We start from the raw sequence: 25,861 nt of genomic DNA, 5'->3' as shown, positions 1-25,861 counted from the left end.
TGATAATTTTGACCTTATTTTGTCATCATTATAGGTTTTACTTAATAATTTGTTTTGTTTTCCGTAAAAGTTTCTAAGAAGCCCATTTCAAATACATAAGTAAATTAAAAAAAAAGGCACGATTACTTTTTTAAAAATTATTATTACTTTTTTTTTTTTTACTCCGAGACAGAAACATATGAAATCCCAATTCTGCCAAATCCTGCCAAAAAAATCTTGCTTTGGTAAATTATAATAATGAAATTAAAAAGTAAATTAAAAGGCAATTATGACCAAAAAAAAAATACTTTTTATGATCACTTTGACTTTATTTTGTCATAATTATGACTTTTACTTAATAATTTGTTTCTAAGTTTCTAAGAATCTTATTTCCGATACATAAGAAGAAAAAAGTCACAATTTAATTTTTTTTAATTAATAATTTTTTTTTTACTCTTGAGACTGAAACATATGGTAGACCAATTCTTCCAAATATTCAGTCACACAATAGAAATTATGACATAAGACAAAATTATGTGATAAAAGGACAAAATTCTGACAGTCAAAATGATGGGATCAAAAGTTGTAATCAAGACAAAAACTCAGACTTTTTATGTCATAGTTAAATGTATGTGTCTGTATGTGTCTCGTTGACTTTCAGGGTGTGATGGAAAGCTTTTTGGGCACGGCTTTGGCAGGCGCGGTCTTCTGCTTGTTTGGAGGTCAACCACTCATTATCCTCAGCTCTACAGGACCGATCCTGATCTTTGAAAAGCTGCTGTATGAATTCAGCATGTGAGCAGGACATCCTGTGATTTAATAAAGTCAAAATGCATGTATGAAATTATTTAAAATGAATGAGTCATAACCAGTGAGAGAGATATGAGAATAATTGTTGTCTGTTCAGAAACAATGACATAGACTACATGGAGATTCGGCTCTGGATCGGCCTGCACTCCTGTCTCCAGTGTCTGATCCTGGTGGCCACGGACGCCAGCTACATCATCAAGTACATGACGCGCTTCACCGAGGAGGGTTTCTCCAGCCTCATCTCGTTCATCTTCATCTCTGACGCCCTTAAGAAAATGATGAGCATCTTCAATTATTACCCCATCAGTCCAGACTTCAAGCCAGAATACATCACCAGCTACAGGTGTGACTGCCAGGCTCCTGATCAAGGTGAGTCTGAACCCTTGACCCAACGAACCTCAACCTCAGTCAGGTGTGGTGGGATTATTCAGGTCAAGTCTAAACCTATTTACTTTCTTAATTTGTATAAGTTTTGTATATTTTTAGTTTTTTATAGTTTTAATGATTCACATTTGTGAGTGATTCACCCGTGCATGTTATTCGATTTATTTTGATTAGATTTTTATTAGATTTGATTTATTTTTAGTGTTATTTATCATTATTTTTATTATCATTATTGTTCATAATAATAAAATTGTAAAAAAAAAAAAATATATATATATATTCAAATGTAATTATTAAATGCAGGTTATTAAATGTAATTATATGTCAAAATGTAATATATATATATATATATATATATAAAATGTTAATATATGTTATTATTATTATTATTAATAGATTTTTTAGAATAACATTTAGAATAATCATAATAATTTTTATTATTTTATATTTTATATTTTGCCATATTAATATTAATTTTAGTTGACTAAAATGATGATGGTTGTTTTTTAATCTCCACTAAATTGAAAGGATTTTTTCATCAAAAGTAAAAAATTTGCAAAAAATAAATTGTATAAAACTTTAGTTGTTGTTGTTGTTATTATTATTACTACTACTGATTATCATTTTTGCACCATTTTTTGTCAAAATGCTTTGTCAAAATGTCATTTTAATCAACTAAAATTAATATTAATATGACAAAATATTCTAAAATATAAAATATCTTTTCAACAAAGGCAAAGAATATGACAAAACAAAACTCAATAGTAATAATAATAATAATATTATTATTATTATAATTATTATTAATAGTAATAATGTTACTGCAGATAATAATAATAATTATTATTATAAAATATTTTAGTTACAAGGGTTTTTTTTGTCTTATTCTTTGCATTTGATGAAAAGATCTTTTATATTTTATATTTTGTCATATTAATTTTAGTCGACTAAAATGACGATAGTAGATGAAAATGTCTTTTAAATTTTGGTCCATATTTTGTCATATTGCAGTCATCTATGGACAAGAGATTAAAAATTAAACAACTACTGTAATTTTAGTCAACTAAAATTAATATTAATATGACAAAATATTATAAAATATAAAATATCTTTTCAGCAAAGGCAAAGAATGTGTCAAAATTATTATTTTAAATGTTATTTAAAAACACTTTTATTAATAATAATAATACAATTATTATTTGCAGTAACATTATTACTATGAATAAAAATAGTAGTAATAATAATAATAATTACATATAATTATTACATTTAATAACTTGCATTTCATTACATTTACATTTGAATAAAACTTTTTTTATTATGATGAATAATAATAAAAATAAATCTATAAATCATCTATCTATACATATGTTTTGTCACTAATTAATTTGAGTTAATTAGTAATTCATTTAGTTTTTTAAAAATGGCATTTAATTTTTGATAAAATGACTACAGTTATCATAAATGCCTGCAATTCTGCATTCAGCCACTGTTCAAGATCTAGATAAAATCAAGACCTATTGTAAAAATTTTTTTGGTTAAATATTTGGTTTCACTCAGAAATGCATCACATTATAGATGTGAAGTCTTTTACATCCTAAATTTTTATGTTGACTTTTGGTTTTTGGTTGACGTATTGATTTGTTACATCTGACCACTGCAACTTATGTGTATCATATTTGTTTTTGTCGCCCATACTCGATTTGGCTGCTGACTGGAGTAAGTATCGGCTACCACCATGTGAACATCTACATAAGATGTTCTTGATGTATTATTTTGGGAATGACAGTATTTCCTGTCAATAAACATAACACTACAAAAAACACAAAAAACACTATTAGTGCTTATTTATGTTCTGTTGCAGTGTCTCCATTGGCTCTCAACATTTCCTCTCCATTAGGCCTAGAAAACATGTCGGATTACTCAATGGTGAGCTTCAGCTGTCTGTGATTAACATTTCCCTTGCAAACAAGCATAACTATTACTTTTACAGTCCCTTTGTCTCTCTTGTTGTTTGTCCACACATGATCTCACTCCTCCGCTCAGTTCAACTTCTCTGCTCTGGACTGGAATGAGCTGAGTAAGAAAGAGTGCTTGAGATTCGGCGGCTCCCTGGTGGGCAAATCCTGCAAATACGTTCCTGATCTGGCCATGCTGTCTTTCATTTTGTTCTTCGGCACTTACTCCATGACCATCTCGCTTAAGAAGTTCAAGGCCAGCCGCTACTTCCCCACAAAGGTTGGAAAACTGTGTATTTCCCTCGCATGTCAACACACTACCACATGGAGACGGTATTCCTTATCCCAGTCCACATTGTGTTTACCGCTGTCTGCTGAACTTTCTTATGGTTGTTTCTTGTTTTTCTCCCAAGTGTCGCACTTTGATAGCAGATTTTGCCATAATTGTGTCCATCCTGGTCTTCTGTGCTGTGGATTATGTGCTGTCCTTGGACACTCCCAAACTGCATGTGCCCACACAGATAAAGGTCCAGCATGTGTCGTCTTCTCTGTCGTCTTTGCCTCTTTGTACTGGTTATATCTGAATGAAATGCTGCTTTTAAGTCATCATTGTGTATAAGAGAAAAGCGCACATAAGTGACATAATTTTATTTTTGATTCATCATTTCATGTTATACAAGAATAATACATTATCATATATAATCTTATATATATATATATATATATATATAATAAAATGATTATTAATAATAATCTTTATTTTAATTATTAAAGCTACTGCTAATAATAATAGTAATAGTTTTAAAATGATAATAAAATGATAATATAATCATTTTATTATGTTGATAATAATTATTAACAATTACAATTAATAATACAAATACAAATACAATGAATAATTAATCATATCACCTGTTTATGTATAATTCAAAAGGAGGTATTAAGTTTTGAAATTATTAAAAATAATGATTAATAAGAAATATCATCTTTATTTTAATACTGCTAATAATTTCATAGTAATAATTTTTATGATAAATAATTTATTTATTGATAATATGATCATTGTATTGTGATAATAACTATTTTATAATTAATAATTAATTTAATAAAAAAAAATTAATAAAAGTAATACTTTTTAATTATAGAAATAATATGATCACTTTATAATAATAATTTATTATGATGATAATATGATAATATTATTATTTTTTTAAATAAAATTAATAATACAACCTTTTGAGATGTATATATTCAAAAGATGTTATTTTAATTTTTACATTTTTTTTATTTTTAATTTTTAAAAGTTATTATTAATGATAATTATTATCTTTATTTTAATACTGCTAATAATAATTAATGATAGTAATATTTTTTATGATGATATGATCATTTTATTTTGATGATAATTATTTTTATGAAAGTAATAATAATAATGAAGTAATTGTAATAATAATTTAATTGTTACAAATATTAATTATTTTTTTAATAAAAAATTGACTATTATTATTTTTTCCCCTATAAGCCATGATAATATGATCACTTTATTGTGATAATAATAATTATTTGTGACTACAGTTAATAATTATATCACCTTTTATATATATATATATATATATATATATATATATAATATATAAATAAGGTGGTATTATATTTATTATTACGTTTTTAATTTATTAAGAATAATGCTTAATAATAATTTTCATCTTTATTTTATTGCTGCTAATAATAATTAGTGACTTTGTTTTTAGTAATAATTTTTATTATGAAAATTTAATTTTATTACGATACTAATAATTTAACTGTAATAATAATTTCATTGTTACAAATAGTAACTATTTTTGAAGAAGACTATTTTTTTCTATAGGCCCTGACGTCCCAAATCTGTTGAAAGCAATTTTGTATTGATTATATGCATGTTTCTTATTGTAAATGTTGATGTTTACATTTGATTTTGTATGCATTTTATCTGAAAATCTTTTATAATAATAATAATAATAATGGTAATAATATTATTTATATTTAAGTTTGATATTAATATATTTTTTTTTTTGTTAAGTGTAATATTAAATGTTGAATCTTCCAAACCATTTTCACAGGACCTAAAATACAGTACATGTACACAGTGAGATAAAATTACAATTTTAAATTAAATACATTATGTAGTTACGTTTGCTGAAACTCATAACAGTTTCCCAGAAAGTCTTGAAGACATCAGACATGTTAAAATCTTCTGGCCTTTTCTCTTATAAAGCCTCTGATCTTCTCTAATTCTCTGGTTTTCTCCATCTTTATCTTTCTTTTTTCCTCTGTAAATGTGCAGCTTCGGAAACTCATCAGTGATTTTGCAATCTTCACGTCAATCATGACATTTGTTGGTCTTGATATGTTAATGGGGCTTAAAACACCTAAACTGATTGTGCCAACCGAATTTAAGGTATGTTGTGCTGTGCATACACGCGTATCTTTCTTTACCTCCCAATTGCATCTATTTGATTACGTACTAACATCACAATAATCCACTGTGCTTTACAAAACGCATCATGTGATTTCAGTGCCATCCGCTGGTGACTGCAGTGCTAACTTTCATCAGTGTTGTTGTGTTTGTGTAGCCGACGCGGCCGGATCGTGGCTGGATCGTCATGCCGTTTGGGAAGAACCCGTGGTGGATGTGCTTGGCCAGTTTTGTACCTGCTCTTCTGGTCACCATCCTCATCTTCATGGATCAGCAGATCACGGCTGTCATCGTCAACCGAAAAGAAAATAAACTGAAGGTGCTGAGTGTCTCACACTGCAGCAGCACTCATCCTCACACCATAGCGACTGCATACTATAACCAAAATTTTATTTGACCTCGTAATGCTCCTAAAATAGACTTTATTTTATCCATGCTAAATATTTTGTTCTATTTTTATTCTGGAAAAAACTGTTGAAATATTTGGAAAATTATACATTTTCATTAAAATTGTGCCTCACTCAATAAGTAAATCTAAAAGATCTTAAATAGGCTTTATTTTCTGTATGTAAAATTATTTTATTTTATTTTATTTTAATGGACCTAAATATCCTTTATTATCTCTGTTAAATATTTTATTTTATTTTATTATTGTTTTGCCAATACAAAAAATATAAGAGATTTTAAATAGGTTTTAGTTTCTTTATGTAAAATATTTTATTTTATTGGCCCTAAATAGACTTTATTTTTTCTATACTAAATATTTTATTTTTATTCTGAAAAAAACCTTAAATGTTTTTTAAAATGCTCAGTATTCATAAAAAATAATGCCATGCAAATAAGTAAGTAAATCTAAAAGATCTTAAATAGGCTTTGTTTTCTGTATGTAAAATTGTTTTTATTTTATTTTATTTTATTTTATTTTTTGATTATTTTTATTTTTTATTTTTTAATGGTCCTAAATATCCTTTATTTTCTCTCTGTTAAATATTTTGATTTATTTTATTATTATTCTGCCTGTGCAAAAAATTTAAGAGATTTTAAATAGGTTTTAGTTTCTTTATGTAAAATATTTTATTTTATTGGCCCTAAATAGACTTTATTTTTTCTATACTAAATATTTTATTTTTATTCTGAAAAAAAAAACATTAAATGTTTTTTTTTAAATGCTCAGTATTCATAAAAAATAATGCCATACTGCAAATAAATAAGTAAATCTAAAAGATCTTAAATAGGCTTTATTTTCTGTATGTAAAATTGTTTTTATTTTATTTTATTCTATTTTTAATGGTCCTAAATATCCTTTATTTTCTCTCTGTTAAATATTTTATTTTATTTTATTTTATTATTATTCTGCCAATGCAAAAAATGTAAGAGATTTTAAATTGGCTTTAGTTTCTTTATGTAAAGTATTTTATTTTATTGGCCGTAAATAGACTTTATTTTTTTTCTGTACTAAATATTTTGTTTATTCTAAAAAAAAAAAAAAAAGTTGAAATGTTTGTTTAAAATGCTCAATATTCATAAAAATAATAGGCTTTATTTTCTGCATGTAAAATTGTTTTATTTTACTTTTATTTTTTTTATTTTATTTTATTTTATTTTATTTTATTTTTTAATGGTATGTATGTATGTATGTATATATATATATATATTTTGTTCTGCCAATGCAAAAAGTAGAAGAGATTTGAATAGGCTTTAGTTTCTTTATGTCAAATGTTTTATTTTATTAATAGACTTTATTCTATACTAAATCTTTTATTTTTATTCTGAAAAAAAGTTTAAATGTTTGTTAAAAGTGCTCAGCATTTATGAAAATAATGCTTTACATATTTTAATTTTAGCTAAAACTTAAAAAAATATTAAAATGTAAAAATGTAAAAGTAAAAGCTAATACAAAATATCAATAAATTCTATGATAATATATACATAATCCTAAAATATTACTAACTCAGAACACCTTAAGAACTGTATAGAAGAGCCTTGAAGACCACTGACAATAGTTGTAGCACTTACTGTAGAATATGTAATGTGCATGCATGTCTATGAACAATAGGGTGTTGTTCTGTGTAGCATTACTAAACGCCGTCTTCCCATTTAACTTGAGCAGAAGGGTTGTGGTTATCATCTGGACCTGTTCTGGGTGGGCATCCTCATGGCCATCTGCTCTTTCATGGGTTTGCCCTGGTACGTAGCAGCCACAGTCATTTCCATCGCCCACATCGACTCTCTGAAGATGGAAAGCGAGTCCAGCGCTCCTGGCGAGCAGCCACAGTTTCTTGGTGTGCGGTAAGTCAAAACCAGACTTTTTTTGGGTAGAATTTCGCACAAGTATTTTGTCCTAGGAGCATTACATTTGTGTTTAATGCAGGGAACAGAGACTCACAGGCATACTGGTGTTCGTCCTCACTGGAGTGTCAGTCTTCCTTGCACCAATACTGCAGGTAATCACAAGAGTCTTACTTTACTTCAATCATATCATGCTCGTTGTTTGTTTTCTTAGTGTACAAATAATTGTGTGTATTTCTGCACAGTACATCCCTATGCCTGTGCTGTATGGTGTGTTCCTGTACATGGGTGTCGCTTCGCTCCATGGCATTCAGGTACATGTGGCTCTCTAAATCTGTTTAGATTGCTGTTTTGATGTATTAAAACTGAACAGGCTTTCTTATTTTGTTTAGTTTTGGGAGAGGATGAAGCTGTTCCTCATGCCAGCAAAGCACCAGCCAGATTTCGTGTTCCTGCGGCACGTACCGCTGCGGCGCGTGCACCTCTTCACCCTGGTGCAGATCACCTGTTTGGCCGTCCTCTGGATCCTCAAGTCCACTGTGGCCGCCATCATTTTCCCTGTCATGGTACGAGTTGTGCACATGTTAGAAATGTAATAAGAAATGTAATAAGAAATAAAAACTGATGTGGTATATAGGTGAATCTTATTAAGAGATGGATGGGCCATATTTCATCCCAGAATTGAAAGAAATATATACATTTTAATTTCATTTAATAGAATTAATTTTCATGAAAATACTGTCATATTGCAAAAAAAAAAAAAAGATCTTAAAATAGGCTATGCAAAATATTGATGCAAATTTTATTTAATTTTATTTCATATTTTTTATTTGATTTGATTTTATCTTATCTTGTATCTTCATGGTCCTAAATAAATGTTATTATATTTGTATTCAGAAAATTTAAAAAGTCGTTTTTAAAATATACTTAATTTTCTTAAATCTTAAAAAATATTTAAATTAATATTAGTATATTTTATTTCATATCTTAAAGGTTCTCAATAGGCTTTATTTTCTCTATGCACAATATTTTAGTTTTATTTAAAAAAATATATATATCAAATTTCGTGAAAATAATGCCATGCTGAAAAAAAAGATCTTACAATAGACTATGCAAAATCTTCATTTATTTCTTTTTTAAAGTAATTTTGCATCTTAATAGTCCTAAATAAATATTTTATTATATTTTTATCCAGAAAATTTAAAAATCATTGTCTTTAATTTAATTTATTTTTTTCTTTTTGCATCCTAATGGTCCTAAATAAGTATTTGATTATATTTTTATTCTGAACGTTTTTAATTTATTTTTAAAATATACTTAATTTTTATGACAGTGTCATTATCTTAAAATAGGCTTTATCTATGCTACATATTACTGTATTTTATTTTACATCTTAAAAGTCCTCAATGGGCTTTTCTCTATGCAAAATATTTTATTTATTCATTGTAAAAAAAAAAAAGTTGTAAGCTCAATTTTCATGAAAATAATGCCATGCTGAAAAAAAGATAGGCTATGCAAAATCTTAAGGCAAAATTTTACTTTATTTTATTTATTTATTTAGGTCCTGAATAAATATCTTAATAATCACCTTAATAATCACATCACCTTAAAATATCACATCTTAAAATAGGCTTTATTTTATCTGTGACATTTATTATTTTATAGTTTATTTAATTTTGTGACAAAATATGACCTGGGTTTTTAATGTATCTTTCCCAGAATAGTAGCATGTATTTTATGTTTTTTATTTTTATTCTAAAAACTTTAAAAATGGTTGAAAATTTTCAAGAAGTGCAAAACCATTTAAAACATCCTAAAATCAGTTTAATTTTCTCTATGTCAAATATTTTGTGTTATATATATTGTTTTTATTTTACTGTCAGCTAAAATATGTCCTGGATTTTTCATCAAATCGACCCATATGTGATTCTGAGAACATTATTAGCATGTCATATGCTTTTTGTGTTTGTATACCGTTCTCTTTCCCTATTGTCATGTGTCCGGTTTCTCCGTCAGATTCTGGGCCTGATGGTCGTGAGGAAGATGCTGGACCTGATCTTCTCGCAGCACGATCTGGCCTGGCTGGATGACGTCCTGCCTGACAAGGACAAGAAGAAGAAAGAGGATGAGAAGAAAAAGAAAGAGAAGAAAAAGGCCAAGTCAGAGGAACACAACAACAGCGATGAAGAGGTAAGAATGCTAACACACAGAAGATCTCATGATGCTGGAGTGGGTTGTGATTTAATCTTTAATGTATTTTCTTTTGATTCCACAGTGTTGCTGAAAAGGCACTGTATAACACTTAATACTATTTCTGTGTCCCTCCTAATAACCATAGTTGACATCTTGGTTGTAATGTCTCATTTCCTCATTGTGTCATTGTGTTTGCATAAAATATTTTTTTATTCAGAGTCCAGAATTAACAGTCAGCCTTGGATAAATGAAACTATTACTGCCCAGTAGGCTGGCAATAGGAATTGCAACAAAGTGCATGATTAAAATCGCAGTATCTCTTTTTTGTGAGAACCAACCAACCAACCAAAGTTCATTTTGGACCCTGGGTACTTACAAAACACACACTACTGTTCAAAAGTCAGTAAAGTCAGTAAATTTATTTGGTCAAAAATATTGAACAAACAAATAAAAACAATAAATAAATAAATGTAATACTGTAAAAAAATGTCAGTTTAAAGCAACTGTTTTCTATTAGATTTTATATTCTATTATAATTGTTAATACATTTTTAATGACAATAAATAATAAATCAGTTAATATATATATGTGTGTGTGTGTGTGTGTGTAATTTTAACACTTAAGTAATTACAAATTAAATAAACAAACAAAAACAAGCTTTATTTATATTTATTATTAATTTTATTTATTAGATATATATAAAAATGTAATATTTAAAATATACATATTTTATATATTTGATCAAATTAATATTGTTAAATTATTCAATTTAAAGTAACAGTTTTCTATTATATTTTATTTTCTATTATAAATGTTAATACATTAATGGCAGTAAATAATGAATAAATTAAAATTATATATATATATATATATATATATAGACACACACAAAGTAATTTCAAGTTATTTATATTTGTGTTTATGTACATATATATCATATGTATGTATATTATATATTGCAATAAATGAAAATGTACAAATAAATTACACACATAAGTAATTAATACATTTTAAAAAATTTATATTTTTATTATATATATATATATATATATATATATATATATGTATATGTGTGTGTAGTGTATATGCATGTTTTTTAAAATTTGAAATGTACATATATATATATATATATATATATATATATATATATATATAAAATAAAAGTAATATTGTATAATATTAAGTTTAAAATAGTTTTCTATTATATTTTATATTTTGTATTAATGACAATACATTAAAATTAATTTAGATACATATATGTACATAAGTACTCATTTAAAATAAACTTTATATTTATTATTAAAATGTATTTATTAGAGACATAAATAAATATGTAAATTTATTTTATAAATATATATATAACATTTATAAATTTATAAATATTACATTATTTATATATATATATATATATATGGGTCAAAGACGAAAAGGGTTTAAGCATAAAAACAATAAGTGTAATACTTTAAATAGTTGTTTTTCCAAAAAAATATTAAAAGGTTTTTGTTTAACTGAATTGAAAAATAAATTTCATACATTTTCCCTAATTTGCAAAAGACACCCGCTAAAATGTCATTCAGTGTAACAATTTTGTCAGGCATATTTACAACAAAAATCAAATTATGACACATTAAAAGACAAATTTCTTTCATATATATATATATATATCATGCGTTTTTGTTCCAAAGGACAGTGTTTATTTGAAATGTAATTCTTTAGTAGAATTATAGAATTAGAAATGCCTTGACCATCACTTTTGATCGTTTTAATTTAATGTCTCCTTGCTGATTAAAAGTATTCATTTTAAAAACAAACAAACAGTAGTGTACCTGCATGCATATTATCTGTTGCACTGGTGTCATCTTCTCTCATTCAGTTTCCCAAAGACTCCCTCCCGTCAATGAATATTCCTCTGAAGCCAGTGAGTCCGTCCTGTTGTCTAAACCCTCCTAATTCTGACCCCTCGGCCAACTGTGAGTAGTGGGATGCAAAGGGATGATGTTCCATGAGCAAATGACTGAACTTTAAACTCATCTTTATATTTCTATTTTTCTTTCTCAATCTTGTTTGAGTAGGAGTACCACCCTTATTCTTGCACCCCTGGCGACTCGAACCTGGATCTGGACAGAATGACATCCCTTACATGAACCTGAAGCATCCGGCCGATCAAACACCTCACGCTTGCAATGAGTCACAAACACAGCATCAGTGGCGCCTTTCCAAACACACCAGACTCACAGATGTATGATATTTTTACGTACTTTACCAATGCAGCAAGTGACGCACGTTTGCAAACCCACACTGACCATATTGCACGTGAGTCATTCAAACCTTGGATTTTACTCAAGATCCTCTCGTTAGATGTAGCTGAGCTGTGCCAGCATGAACCCGCTGAGCTCATACACACAAACACTTACTGCGTGTTAAGATCAGCACTTGGGATTCACCAAATTTCAATTCTATTCAGAGAAGACCTTGAAAGGCTAAAATAAGAAGTGCAAAGGGTTTAAACTAAGTTTATGATTTTATTATCATATTGTATAAATATATTTGAACTGTATGATATTAAATATGGATTTCATAGAGCCTAGTGAGACAAAAGCACAAATAAATTCAATTATAGGTAGAAAAACACTGTATCTAGTAAATTCAGTTGGATTAAAATTGTTGTATTACAATTAAAACTTATATTCCAAACATAGATTCTGAGTTCATATTGTAGCATTTTATATTCAAAGATCAGAAATGTGTATTTGAGTGATGTTGAAATGTTTCCAGACAGTCATAACTGAGTCTTGTGATCTGTGAGAACAATGCACCTGTTTGTTTTATTCAGATTCTGTTTGTTCATTCATGTTTTGTTCAAATAAAGAATGAAAGAAGGCCGAATATATTTTTATTGTCATTTTTAATTGGGTTGATAAATTTTAATCAACGCTTAGATTCACATGTATACATTTACAAGCTTTTGGACAATGTACCATGGTACTTCTTTTAAGACTTCCAGATTGGTACTCTTTACAGTATCTTAGAATACTGTGTAAATACCTCTCTCTCTATATATATATCTATATATACACGCTAAACTTAATTTACCCATGATATCTGTAGTAAAACTGTTACTACACATTTACTATAATAAAACCAGGGTTCATTTTTAGAGGGGTTCCCGGGTATTTTTGTGTACATTATTTCGTTTTTCTTTGTTTTGTTTTTATAACTGTTCTAATGCATGGTTTGATGCTTTGTACTGTTTAATAAGGGAAAAAAAATGTCATATGCGCTCCAAAGTCCCAATCTGAATCAAATGATTCGGGCTCCGAAGTTCCGATCTAAATCATCTAATGATTCGCGATCCGCAGTTCCGTTTCGATCTGAATAATGATTCACAAACCATATCATTTCAGATCGGGACTTCGGAGCGCGGATCGAATCATTCAATCCGTGCAATGATTCACGAATACCGCTCTGAAGTTCCGATCTGAATCAAAAGATTCATGAAACCGCTCCAAAGTTCAGATCTCAATTAAATGAAGTTCCGATCTAAATCAAATGATTCGCGATCCGTGTTCTAAAGTTGTCACCTGAATTATGATTCACGAACCGTCATTTCAGATCGTGACTTGAATTCAGAACCCGCGTGGAAATCCCGATCTGAATCAAATGAGTCGTGATATCCGAAGTTCCGATCTGAATCAAATGGTTCGCGAACACGCCTCAAAGTTCCGAACTAAATCAAGTGATTCGCGATCCGCGCTCCGAAGTTCTGATCTGAATTATGATTCGCAAATCAGCATTTAGAACGCGGATTTCGAATCATTCAGTTTGTGAAATGATTCGCGAACCCGCTCGCTCGACCATCCCGATCTGAATCAAATGATTCGCGATACGCGGTTCTGATCTGAATCAAATGATTCGCGAACCCGCTCGGGAATACAATATCTACCCGTTAATACATTTAATTCAGTTCTCCTATAGTTTGTACCAGTATATTTACTATTTATATGTAGATTATCACAACATGATTGATTGTTTTCAATTAAAGTCGCAATTATTTTAGTGTATAATCTCTGGTTGGAACTGAATCGTTGATCGTTGATTCACGAACCCGCTCGGATATCCAGATCTCAATCAAACGATTCGCGATACGCGAAGTTCCGATCTGAATCAAATGATTCGCGAACACGCCCCGAAGATCCGGTCTAAATCAAATGATTTGCGTAGCGATACGCGATCCGACTGGAGCTGCGTTTTGCCCATTATTATAGGTGCTTTTTAAAATCATTACAAGCGATGTTAAAATTCGAAAATGAATGGCCTTTTGATCTAGTGTTTGCTAGTGAATCGCTTACACTGAATGATCGAACTCCCGAGTTTGAATCAATCGGAGCACTTCCGGCGTAAATGACTCACTCAATTGATTCGGTTTGTCTGTTCTTCCGCTTCTTGCGTTTTCAGCCATGTTTACACCACACTGTCAGTACTAATTCTGAATTTGCTCGTTAGTTTAAAGAGATAAGAGAAAAAAAATGCTTACAAATAACATTCAACACAAATCTACGAACATATTCAGGTAAGCTAACCGGTTTACTGCTAGTAAAAACACTCCATTAATATGACGAGCTGCACCTCAAAATACATGTTAGATGTAAACATTGCGCATTATGATGGAGTTTGTAATTTAATTCGCTGTATTTCAAATCGTTTGACCACTGCAGTTCAGTTAACGTTAGAGATCAGTAGAAAGCATCCGGTCATCTCATACCATTGTTAAGTTTGTCAGTATATATTGTAATACATATTTGAGAAATTATTATTTTATCTGTATAAATCTCTACAGCGTAATAGTCAGTGTAAAATAAGCAAATGGGAGAAGAAAACAAAACAGCAAAACAACAAAGTTAAAGAGGGCACAGCAGTTTGCAATCAATAAGGACATAACTTTATTTTGAAATGCAGCAAATAAATGCTAAAACTCCTTTTATAATAAACAACCAGAGATTATACACTAAAATAATTGCGACTTTAATTAAAACTAGATGAGTAAAGTTTGGGAACAAACTTTAAGTTGGCTTGAGAAAGCCTAGTCTAAATGTTTGAAGCAGTTGTAAAAGTATGGAAGCAGCTAGCATGATTTAACACAGTGCTTACATGATTTAACATGTTGTTAACATGTTTTAGCATAATTAGCTTATTGCTTGTAGTTTTATAGGCTGATTACAATGTTGTTGGCATAATTTGCAAGTTACTAGAATGTTGTTAGCATGATTAGCAAGTTATTAGCATGTTTCTAGCCTGATTAGCATGTTTTTAACATGGCTAACATGTTACTAGCTTGTTGTTAACATGTTTCTAGCACGATTAGCATGTTACTAGCATGTTGCTAGCATGATTAACAAGTTAATAGCATGTTGTTAGCACGATCTAGCATGATTAGCATGTCGCTAGAATGTTTCTGACATGATTAGCAAAGTTGCTAGCATGTTTCTAGCACGATTACAAGTTGCTAGCATGTTTCTAGCATGATTAGCATGTCGCTAGCATGTTTCTAACATGATTAGCAAGTTAGCATGTTTCTAGCAAGATTAGCATGTCGTTAGCATGTTTCTAGCATGATTAGCAAGTTGCTAGCATGTTTCTAGCATGATTAGCAAAGCTGCTAGCATGTTTCTAGCATGATTAGCATGTCGTTAGCATGATTAGTAATTTGCTGGCATGTTTCTAGCACGATTAGCAAGTTGCTAGCATGTTTCTAGCATGATTAGCATGTCGCTAGCAAGTTTCTAACATGATTAGCAAGTTGTTAGCATGTTTCTAGCATGATTAGCAAAGTTGCTAGCTTGTTTCTAGCAAGATTAACAAGTTGCTAGCATGTTTCTACCATGCTTAGCATGTCGTTAGCATGTTTCTAGCATGATTAGCAAGTTACTAGCATGTTTCTAGCATGATTAGCAAGTTGCTAGCATGTTTCTAGCATGATTAGCAAGTTGCTAGCATGTTTCTGACATGATTACCAAGTTGTTAGCATGTTTCTAGCATGATTAGCAAGTTGCTAGCATGTTTCTGACATGATTACCAAGTTGTTAGCATGTTTCTAGCATGATTAGCAAGTTGCTAACATGTTTCTGACATGATTACCAAGTTGCTAGCATGTTTCTAGCATGATTAGCAAAGCTGCTAGCATGTTTCTAGCATGATTAGCATGTCACTAGCATGATTAGTAAGTTGCTAGCATGTTTCTAGCACGATTAGCAAGTTGCTAGCATGTTTCTGACATGATTACCAAGTTGTTAGCATGTTTCTAGCATGATTAGCAAGTTGCTAACATGTTTCTGACATGATTACCAAGTTGCTAGCATGTTTCTAGCATGATTAGCAAAGCTGCTAGCATGTTTCTAGCATGATTAGCATGTCACTAGCATGATTAGTAAGTTGCTAGCATGTTTCTAGCATGATTAGCATGTCACTGGCAAGTTTCTAACATGATTAGCAAGTTGTTAGCATGTTTCTAGCATGATTAGCAAAGTTGTTAACATGTTTCTGGCATGATTAACAAAGTTGCTAGCATGTTTCTAGCACGATTAGTAAGTTGCTAGCATGTTTCTACCATGATTAGCATGTCGTTAGCATGTTTCTAGCATGATTAGCAAATTGCTAACAGGTTTCTGACATGATTACCAAGTTGCTAACATGTTTCTGACATGATTACCAAGTTGCTAGCATGTTTCTAGCATGATTAGCAAGTTGCTAGCATGTTTCTGACATGATTACCAAGTTGTTAGCATGTTTCTAGCATGATTAGCAAGTTGCTAGCATGTTTCTACCATGCTTAGCATGTCGTTAGCATGTTTCTAGCATGATTAGCAAGTTACTAGCATGTTTCTAGCATGATTAGCAAGTTGCTAACATGTTTCTAGCATGATTAGCAAATTGCTAACATGTTTTTGACATGATTACCAAGTTACTAGCATGTTTCTAGCATGATTAGCATGTCACTAGCATGATTAGTAAGTTGCTAGCATGTTTCTAGCACGATTAGCAAGTTGCTAGCATGTTTCTGACATGATTACCAAGTTGTTAGCATGTTTCTAGCATGATTAGCAAGTTGCTAACATGTTTCTGACATGATTACCAAGTTGCTAGCATGTTTCTAGCATGATTAGCAAAGCTGCTAGCATGTTTCTAGCATGATTAGCATGTCACTAGCATGATTAGTAAGTTGCTAGCATGTTTCTAGCATGATTAGCATGTCACTGGCAAGTTTCTAACATGATTAGCAAGTTGTTAGCATGTTTCTAGCATGATTAGCAAAGTTGTTAACATGTTTCTGGCATGATTAACAAAGTTGCTAGCATGTTTCTAGCACGATTAGTAAGTTGCTAGCATGTTTCTACCATGATTAGCATGTCGTTAGCATGTTTCTAGCATGATTAGCAAATTGCTAACAGGTTTCTGACATGATTACCAAGTTGCTAGCATGTTTCTAGCACGATTGGTAAGTTGCTGGCAAGTTTATTAAGTAAGTTATTAGCATGATGTTAGCATGATTAGCATGTTACTAGCATGTTGCTAGCATGATTAGCATGTCGCTAGCACGTTTCTAGCATGATTAGCAAGTTGCTAGCATGTTTCTAGCACGATTAGTAAGTTGCTAGCAAGTTTATTAAGTAAGTTGTTAGCATGATTAGCATGTTACTAGCATGTTGCTAGCATGATTAGCATGTCGCTAGCACGTTTCTAGCATGATTAGCAAAGTTGCTAGCATGTTTCTAGCATGATTAGCATGTCACTAGCATGATTAGTAAGTTGCTAGCATGTTTCTAGCATGATTAGCATGTCACTGGCAAGTTTCTAACATGATTAGCAAGTTGTTAGCATGTTTCTAGCATGATTAGCAAAGTTGTTAACATGTTTCTGGCATGATTAACAAAGTTGCTAGCATGTTTCTAGCACGATTGGTAAGTTGCTGGCAAGTTTATTAAGTAAGTTATTAGCATGATGTTAGCATGATTAGCATGTTACTAGCATGTTGCTAGCATGATTAGCATGTCATAAAGCACGTTTCTAGCATGATTAGCAAGTTGCTAGCATGTTTCTAGCACGATTAGTAAGTTGCTAGCAAGTTTATTAAGTAAGTTGTTAGCATGATTAGCATGTTACTAGCATGTTGCTAGCATGATTAGCAAGTTGCTAACATGTTTCTGGCATGATTAGCAAAGTTGCTAGCATGTTTCTAGCACGATTAGTAAGTTGCTAGCAAGTTTATTAAGTAAGTTATTAACGTGATGTTAGCATGATTAGCATGTTACTAGCATGTTGCTAGCATGATTAGTATGTCGCTAGCACGTTTCTAGCATGATTAGCAAAGTTGCTAGCATGTTTCTAGCACAATTAGCATGTCGCTAGCATGTTTATTAAGTAAGTTATTAGCATGATTAGCATGTTACTAGCATGTTGCTAGCATGATTTAGATAGATTAGAAATATTAGAAATATTAGAATGGAAGCTTAAATGTCTAAATTGATTAGAAATAGTACATAGAAGGGAAGCTTGATTGATCCTCAAGGGATTCTGGGAGTTTGAAGAGTGTTGGCTCATTTGAACACTCCGTCAATGTAAGTCTATGGGATTTTTGGTGGCTTTGATAGTCTGGTTTACGAAAACCGTAAGCCGGATCAGTCTGAAAAGATACAGCACACTGAGACAGACCAGTCTGAAGATCTGGACCGAGTTTGGTGGTTCTAGCTTGAAAGCTCTAGGAGGAGACAGATACCGAAATTTGGCTCAGAAGAAGAAGAATAATAATATTCTTAAATAGTAGATCAGTAAGTTTGCTTTCTCAAGCCAACTTAACAATCAATCACGTTGTGATAATCCGCATATAAATAGTAAATGTATTGGTACAAACTATGGGGGAATGAAATTAAATGTATTAACGGGAAGATATTGTATGGTTATTCACCAAATTATATGCATATATGAGTTAATTATGAAAAACTATTTCCTGAATCCTTCTCCATGAATGGCCTCTTGACGTCGCTCACACGTCCACGCGCGTGACATCACGTCCATTCACACGCGCTGATTTGACGGGAATTACTCGACTTCCGGTCGAGGAACAACACAAGAGACTTCCCTGCGGCAGCGGAGACGCACAATAACAAAGCCATGGGAGAAATGTCCGGCTTCGAGAACAGACTGCAGTCGTACTCGTCCACACAGCTGCACGAACTGCTGGAGGACGATGACAAGCTCCGGAAAATGGTCGGGGAGATGGAGGAGGTGAGTGAGCGCCGACATGACAGCCATCAAACGCTCATTTTATCCCGGAATAGGATGAGAGTTTGTGCTGACAGTGAGTGTAGATCAGTGTCCGCTGCCCCGGCTTTCATCGCACTGCTGCTTTCGTGTTTTGCGTTATTTAGTTGGATTCTGGGACAGAGATCGGTCACATTCGATTACATCGGTACTGATTTATTGGGAAGTGTTGTTGACGGAAGGAGTGGCTGGATAGAGAGAATGAAAGTGTCAGACTTCAGAATGGAGGCATGAACTGCCCTTATAAAATAAAGACAAAAAGATGACATTATATAAAACAAGTTAGTATTGAACGGACTTCTGCTGTCAACCAAACATGCAAGTTCAGCAATTTCATTACTATGCTGATCATAATCAATAAGATTATTGATTATTAGTTTTATGTCATTTTTTTATGTTTTTCCCACCTAGAGTCTAATATCGTCAAAAAGTATAAAATATTTATTTGTATATATTATATAAAATATTATACAATATTTGTTTTAATTTTATTCATTTTAATAATAACGTTCAAATCATTTATTAATATAATGTTGTAATATATTTATCTAAAATTATAAAAATATATTTATTTTACTATATTTTAGCTATATATATATAATTCATGTATTCTCTTAATAAGTAGTGCATTTTGTTAAATTCTATTACATTTTATTAAATACATTTTCAGTTTAATACATATCCCACCGAGAGTTGAAAAATTGTCAAAAGTATAAAATATCCTTTTTTATATTATACAAAATATTATATAATATTTATTTTATTAATAAAAAATGTATAATAGAAATCATTTGTGTATATTTGTATGTATATTTATTTAGCAAAAATATTTATTTTACCTCTCTCTCTATAAAATTCACTTGGTTTTTAATGTATTTCACAATAATTTATTAAGACTTATTACATTTGATTAAATATTACTTTATTAAATTATTTTATTTTTATGGATTGACTTTTTTATGTTTATATCTATAAAATTCAAGTATTCTCTTAAGCAGTGCATTTTATAAAATTATAGTATATTACATGTTATTAAAATAGATTTTTTTTTAATTTAATACATAACACATCGAGAGTCAAAAAATTGTCAAAATGATAAAATATCCTTTTTCATATTACACAAAATATTATACTTTTTTTTTAATTCATTTTAGTAACATTTACAACTGAAATCATATTTGTGTAATTCAGATTTTATGATGACATTACATTTGATTAAATATTGTTTTATTAAATTATTTTAGGCCCTTTTAGATGGGTTTGACTTTTTTAGATGGTTATGTTTATATCTATAAAATTAATGTATTCTCTTAATAAGCAGTGCATATATTACATTTTATTAAAATACATTTTAAATTTAATACATATCCCAGAGTCCAAAAATTGTCAAAAAGTACAAAATATCCTTTTTTATGTTATACAAAGTATTATACAATCTTTTTTATTTCATTCATTTTAATAAACATTTACAATAGAATCATATTAGTATGTGTGTATTTAGCTAAAATGGATCTCTCTCTCTCTTGCTCTCTCTCTCTCTATATATATACACAGTAGTCAACATTTGAAGTGGATCAAAACCTTTCATCAAAGTTGTTCTAAAACTAAAACTAAAACAATACCCATTCTTGTCTTAGGACAACTTTGATTAACTTTTTTGATCCACTTCAAATGTTGACTACTTATATCCTTTTTTCCCTTATTCTTAATGCGCATACGCTGTGGTTTGCATTGCTGAATAGTTCAAAAGATCCTTGAAATACACAGTAATCATAAACTGTACGTTTTCCATGCAGAATGAATGCAAGAGTTTCCACTTATTAACCAATTTTGTCCATGTGTGTTTATGGAAAGTCATTTTAGCCTAATGATTTCAACATTTGGCAAATTTTTCCACAAGTTGGGAATATAAGTCATTTGATCCAGGATGGTGGAGGTTTGACTGTAGTTTCTCTGGTTTTTGACTTTGCACTGTCTCTGTCACAGATGCAGGAAATGCAGCAGAATAAAGAGCTGACGATCGCCAGTAACCGCAGCCTGGCGGAGCAGAACCTGAGCCTTCAGCCTGAACTGGACCATCAGAAGATCCAGCTGACCAAACGCTACTGCTGTTTACAAGACCTGCACGAGTCCTACCAGTTCCGCAGGTCCACGCTAGGTCAGATATGAACTCAACACACTTTCCAAACCATTTCACAAACATTTCTTGGGTGATTGTAAATGAATAATTAATAGATCAAGTGTTGACTGGGTTTTGGCTTTGCTTTTGTATTGTTTTCGTACTTGCTGAAGAATGAGTAGTTTGAACAGTAGCGTGCAGGCATTGTACATAATAGAGGCGGGAAGGCGGGATCTACAGAAAATGTCAAAGCAATGCAAATATGCATACGTATAATGTTATGAGGACTGTGGAGACGCCACCGTCAATTGGAAAACAGACCCAAAACCCAGCATTTCAGTCAATTTAGAAATCTCAGCTACGACACTGTGTGAGCTTGAGGTGAACTGACTTCATACCTCCTAAAAATCACCAAAATTAAAAAACTGCATTGAGCAAAAATGATGAAGAAAAGCGCATGACGCATGCATGATGTTCACACATTCAATATCCAAGTACTTTTATACTTTAAACTATTCAGATATTCCAGTGTAGATGTGACCATAAAAGAGCACATCTTTCTATCCAAACATTTTTTGCCTGCCTTTTTGATGTAAAACAATAAAGCATCCTGGTGAACCTGTTTGGTCACACAAGGCTTCCTCTTTATTTACTGCTCTCTTGAGTTGCAGCTGATACTGATCATCTCAGGTCAAATCTGCATGCAAATGTTAATGTTAAAGGGTTGTATTTTGCGCTCTATATTTACTCAGTTTTCTCTGTAATTTATTTTAAGAAACCTTTTATCTTGTGTTGTCAGAGTAGCTGAGCAGAAGTTTTAAAAGTGAGTTTATCAGGGTCAGTAGAAGACAGTAGACAGCCTAGAATTACACTGATACAAAGACTGCTTGAATCATTTCCAAAAGAAACTCTACACTGATGTAAAGTTATCCACACTATGTAAAACACTCCCTCTATTATTTGACCTGTGCACTGTATGGTACAGTGTTTCTATAAAAGCAATGCAATATGCTTACAGCATGATCTCAATCTTTAAAAGAATAGTTCACCCAAGAATGACAATTTGCTTAAGATTTACAATCAGGCCATCCAAGATGTAAATGAGTTTTTTTCATCATGGGAACAGATTTGATTAAATTTAGCATTACATCACTTGCTCACCAATGGATCATGTGCAGTGAATGGGTGCCGTCAGAACGAGAGTCCAAACAGCTGATAAAAACATCACAATAATCCACAAGCAATCCACACCACTCCAGTCCATCAATTAATGTCTTTGTTTCTTACAAACACGCAGCTTTTCGTTTCACAAGATGTTAACTGATGGACTGGAAGGGTGTGGATTATTGAGATGTTTTAATCAGCTGTTTGGACTCTGTTTGACAGCACCCATTCACTGCAGAGTGATGTAATGCTACATTTCTCCAAATCTGTTTGCATGAATAAACAAACTCTTCCACATTTTGAATAGCCTGAGGGTGAGTGCATTTCCACATTTTCATTATTGGGTGAACTGTTTCCTTGGCTCTACACGATCCCAGCCAGGGAATAAGGGTCTTGTCTAGCAAAACAAAAAGTCATTTTCTAAAAAGTTTTTAACCACAAATGCTTATTTTTCACTAGCTTAACTTCACGCAGTATGTAATCACGTTGGAAAGGTCACCAACCAAGCAAGTGTTTACAAAGTGAACATGCAAAGACAGTAAAACGCCCTTTACAAAAAAAAGGTAAAACAACCATGTCAGATGATTTTGAAGTTGGAGGAGAAAAAGAGATAGAGTTTGTCACCCTTCCCTTAACGTTTTGAACCAGAGTAAAAAGAAGAACTAACCATGCATGACCTTTACAAAGTGGTCAGGCTAGTGCAAGAAAGTGTTGAGGCGATATGCTCAATTTTCATAACGTCCTATCATCAGCCTGTGAGATCGCCGATACACAATATTATCGTGCTAATTTATTTATTTACTTAGTTTCAATGCCGGCAAATGAACCAAAAAACCAGCACAAGGCTAAAAGCGGCCTAATGTTTTCAATATGACTTACTTTGTGTTTAACATGATAACAATTTAATGGAAACATTGTAAGTTACTAATGCTTGCATTTCCTTAGTTATTTAAACAGCAGCTACAGAAAGAGAGAAAAGAACATCATCACTGACTAGCCTAGCCTAGTCCAGCACGAGTTTATGCACTTTAAAAAACACTCCCGGTATCATAAGTGATTACGTCACTGTATGATGAATACATTTCTTACACAAAATGAGTTACTGTGGCCCCGTTTTCCATCCACTCCCCTCCTTGATAAACGGGACTGATTTCAAAAGTGAAAGTACAACCAGAAAAACAGCATGTTTGAGAATGTTTTCCTCAAAAACCTTAATTTCTTTTCGACTGAAGAAAGATATGAACATTTTCTATGATACGGGTGTGAGTAGATCATCAGGAAACTTTAAATGTGACAGTCTTTCGAACTGCTATTGTAGTACAACTGAACACCACCAATGAAATATTGAAGTTATTTTACATGAAATCAAGTTTTAAAATGTATATTTTTTCAGGTAACAGTTCACTAGACACATTGTTGGCTCTTTTGCAAACCGAGGGAGCCAAGATTGAAGAAGAAACAGAGGTAACAACATTTTCCATTTTCCATATCTCCATAACTGGTTTTTACACAACGCACAATGTCTTAAGGTTCTCCCACGTGTTTTGTAGAACATGGCCGATTCATTCTTGGATGGATCCTTGCCTCTGGACAGCTTCATCGATGACTACCAGAGCAAGAGGAAGCTGGCGCACCTCAGGCGTGTGAAGATCGATAAACTACAGGAAATGGTGCTGAAGGGTGTTCATCTTCCTCAGGGTTCCTCTAATGATCCTCTGAAACCTCAGGAGACCCATAACTCCACCGCACCTTTCCAAAGGCTAGCGAACGGTTCTCCAGCTCACGTAAGACCCGCACCAACATCTCAGCCATCAGCCATGCCTTACAACCCTCAAAACGTCGGTGCTCCTCTGCCAAACATGGTGCCATCATATTCATACCCATACCCACAAGCACTCCCTCAAGGACCCGGTGCTGGTCTTCCCCCGCGGGCAGGTTTTATAATGCAATGATGCTCTTCTGCCTGAACCTTTCCACTGGAATGTGAAATGTCATTTTCCTCCTTTTTCTTTAGATGCACTTTGATCGTAAAAAGGTTTGGGTTTCTGCAGGTCCACAAAGAATCTGTGCCCACAGAATTCAGATGTTTCTCTGCCACCTGTATGTATTATATAATGGTATGATTTTTTTTCTCACATAATCAATGCAGAAAGGTCTACAGATTTCTTGTGGACCTGCCTGTTGGTTAACAATATATTAGTTTCGGTAAGATGCGTTAAGATGATTAGGATTCAAAAGTGAATGACTTCTAAACAATGGTGGTATTGCATTTCTCATGTAAATATCCTAATTTAACTGAGAAAGATAACCGAGACTGATTTGAAAATAGATCCTTATGCACACGTAAGACAAGTTTACTGTGTACTTTTATATTTTGTGAGAAAACCTTCCTATTGTCGCTGTAACGATGACAGACGATATTGGCATTTTGGACTTCTGGCTTAAAAACTGACCAAAGATGCACTCCACCTGTTCTCTGAGCGCTCCGTTAAGTGGTTTTGACTATAGTGGCTTTGTTGGACTTCATTTTTGTGGCATTAACAGACCAGCCTGAGAGTAAGTCTGCTATAGAAAGACTTTGTTAGTGTTAATCAGACTTTAGTAAACGAAACTGAAACAAACTATCCTTAAACAGCAACCATATTAAATATAATAGAACTATTATATTATTAAAATAATCAGAACACTGTTTACAGCATTTCTGATATGTAAAGTGATCTATTTTGGCACTATATTTCTGATGAAATCTGAGAAGTGCAGGTACTTTGATGTAAAAACTGTCATGCTGGGTTGTGACAATTCTTGTGCACGTTTTATATGAAGGATGTTATTATGCAAGACTGTAAAGTTAGAGAGTAAAGTCACTTACTGTGTACTGATGTAAGTACAGGTAAAAGAAATCAAATGTGCCTTGCAACAGAACAAACAAGTGACGTTGAACGAAGAAAGCATTTAATCGCACCGTCGCTGTGCTTTGATAAATCCTCGAAGCCATCTTTAACTTTCTGTTTCTGAAGACAATTAATGGTGCAGAATCCTTTTGAACTATTTTATCTGTAGTGTGGTTAACTTGTAACACTCCTTATGTAAAGTACTGTACATTGTAGCTGTTTGATTAGTGGCTATTGGTGACTAGATTTTTTTAATGCTGATTAATAAACGCCTAAAAGACTAACAAAGGTGATATTTATTGTT

General features: G+C 31.7%; 2 protein-coding genes across 5 annotated transcripts in view; both read left to right on the top strand.

Annotated features, from left to right (window-relative positions):
• slc4a5b (solute carrier family 4 member 5b) overlaps window positions 1–12,946 on the top strand; it is a 34,620-nt gene extending 21,674 nt beyond the window's left edge. For 2 of the 4 annotated variants that reach the window (XM_051121567.1, XM_051121571.1), the window contains 14 exons: window positions 641–774; window positions 887–1,158; window positions 3,038–3,102; window positions 3,220–3,411; window positions 3,545–3,658; window positions 5,455–5,568; window positions 5,744–5,905; window positions 7,697–7,875; window positions 7,958–8,030; window positions 8,121–8,189; window positions 8,268–8,441; window positions 9,892–10,065; window positions 11,942–12,038; window positions 12,141–12,946. In XM_051121567.1, coding sequence (XP_050977524.1) covers window positions 641–774; window positions 887–1,158; window positions 3,038–3,102; window positions 3,220–3,411; window positions 3,545–3,658; window positions 5,455–5,568; window positions 5,744–5,905; window positions 7,697–7,875; window positions 7,958–8,030; window positions 8,121–8,189; window positions 8,268–8,441; window positions 9,892–10,065; window positions 11,942–12,038; window positions 12,141–12,142 — 1,821 coding nt within the window. In that variant the 3' untranslated portion in view covers window positions 12,143–12,946. The remainder of the gene's footprint in view (window positions 1–640; window positions 775–886; window positions 1,159–3,037; window positions 3,103–3,219; window positions 3,412–3,544; window positions 3,659–5,454; window positions 5,569–5,743; window positions 5,906–7,696; window positions 7,876–7,957; window positions 8,031–8,120; window positions 8,190–8,267; window positions 8,442–9,891; window positions 10,066–11,941; window positions 12,039–12,140) is intronic. The other 2 variants (XM_051121570.1, XM_051121568.1) reach the window with 2 other exon arrangements.
• A 5,606-nt stretch (window positions 12,947–18,552) lies between these two features.
• On the top strand, window positions 18,553–25,837 carry vps37bb (VPS37B subunit of ESCRT-I b). The gene is made up of 4 exons (XM_051121589.1): window positions 18,553–19,347; window positions 21,370–21,541; window positions 24,060–24,130; window positions 24,217–25,837. The coding sequence occupies exons 1-4, from the start codon at window positions 19,234–19,236 to the stop codon at window positions 24,616–24,618; spliced, it is 759 nt and encodes a 252-aa protein (XP_050977546.1). The 5' UTR covers window positions 18,553–19,233; the 3' UTR covers window positions 24,619–25,837.
• Window positions 25,838–25,861: the final 24 nt, after the last annotated feature.

Source organism: Labeo rohita, chromosome 10 (assembly GCF_022985175.1).
Source record: "Labeo rohita strain BAU-BD-2019 chromosome 10, IGBB_LRoh.1.0, whole genome shotgun sequence".
In the NCBI taxonomy this organism is placed as follows: Eukaryota; Metazoa; Chordata; class Actinopteri; order Cypriniformes; family Cyprinidae; genus Labeo; species Labeo rohita.
Note: the sequence above shows the minus strand (reverse complement) of the source record. Positions and strands in the feature narration are given on the sequence as shown.

Excerpts from the sequence above, each read along its gene's own strand:
- vps37bb (XM_051121589.1), top strand. The coding sequence starts at position 19,234 with ATGGGAGAAATGTCCGGCTTCGAGAACAGACTGCAGTCGTACTCGTCC. Across the intron at positions 21,542-24,059 it reads GTTCCGCAGGTCCACGCTAG|GTAACAGTTCACTAGACACA; the intron begins GTCAGATATGAA and ends ATATTTTTTCAG. Across the intron at positions 24,131-24,216 it reads AGATTGAAGAAGAAACAGAG|AACATGGCCGATTCATTCTT; the intron begins GTAACAACATTT and ends CGTGTTTTGTAG.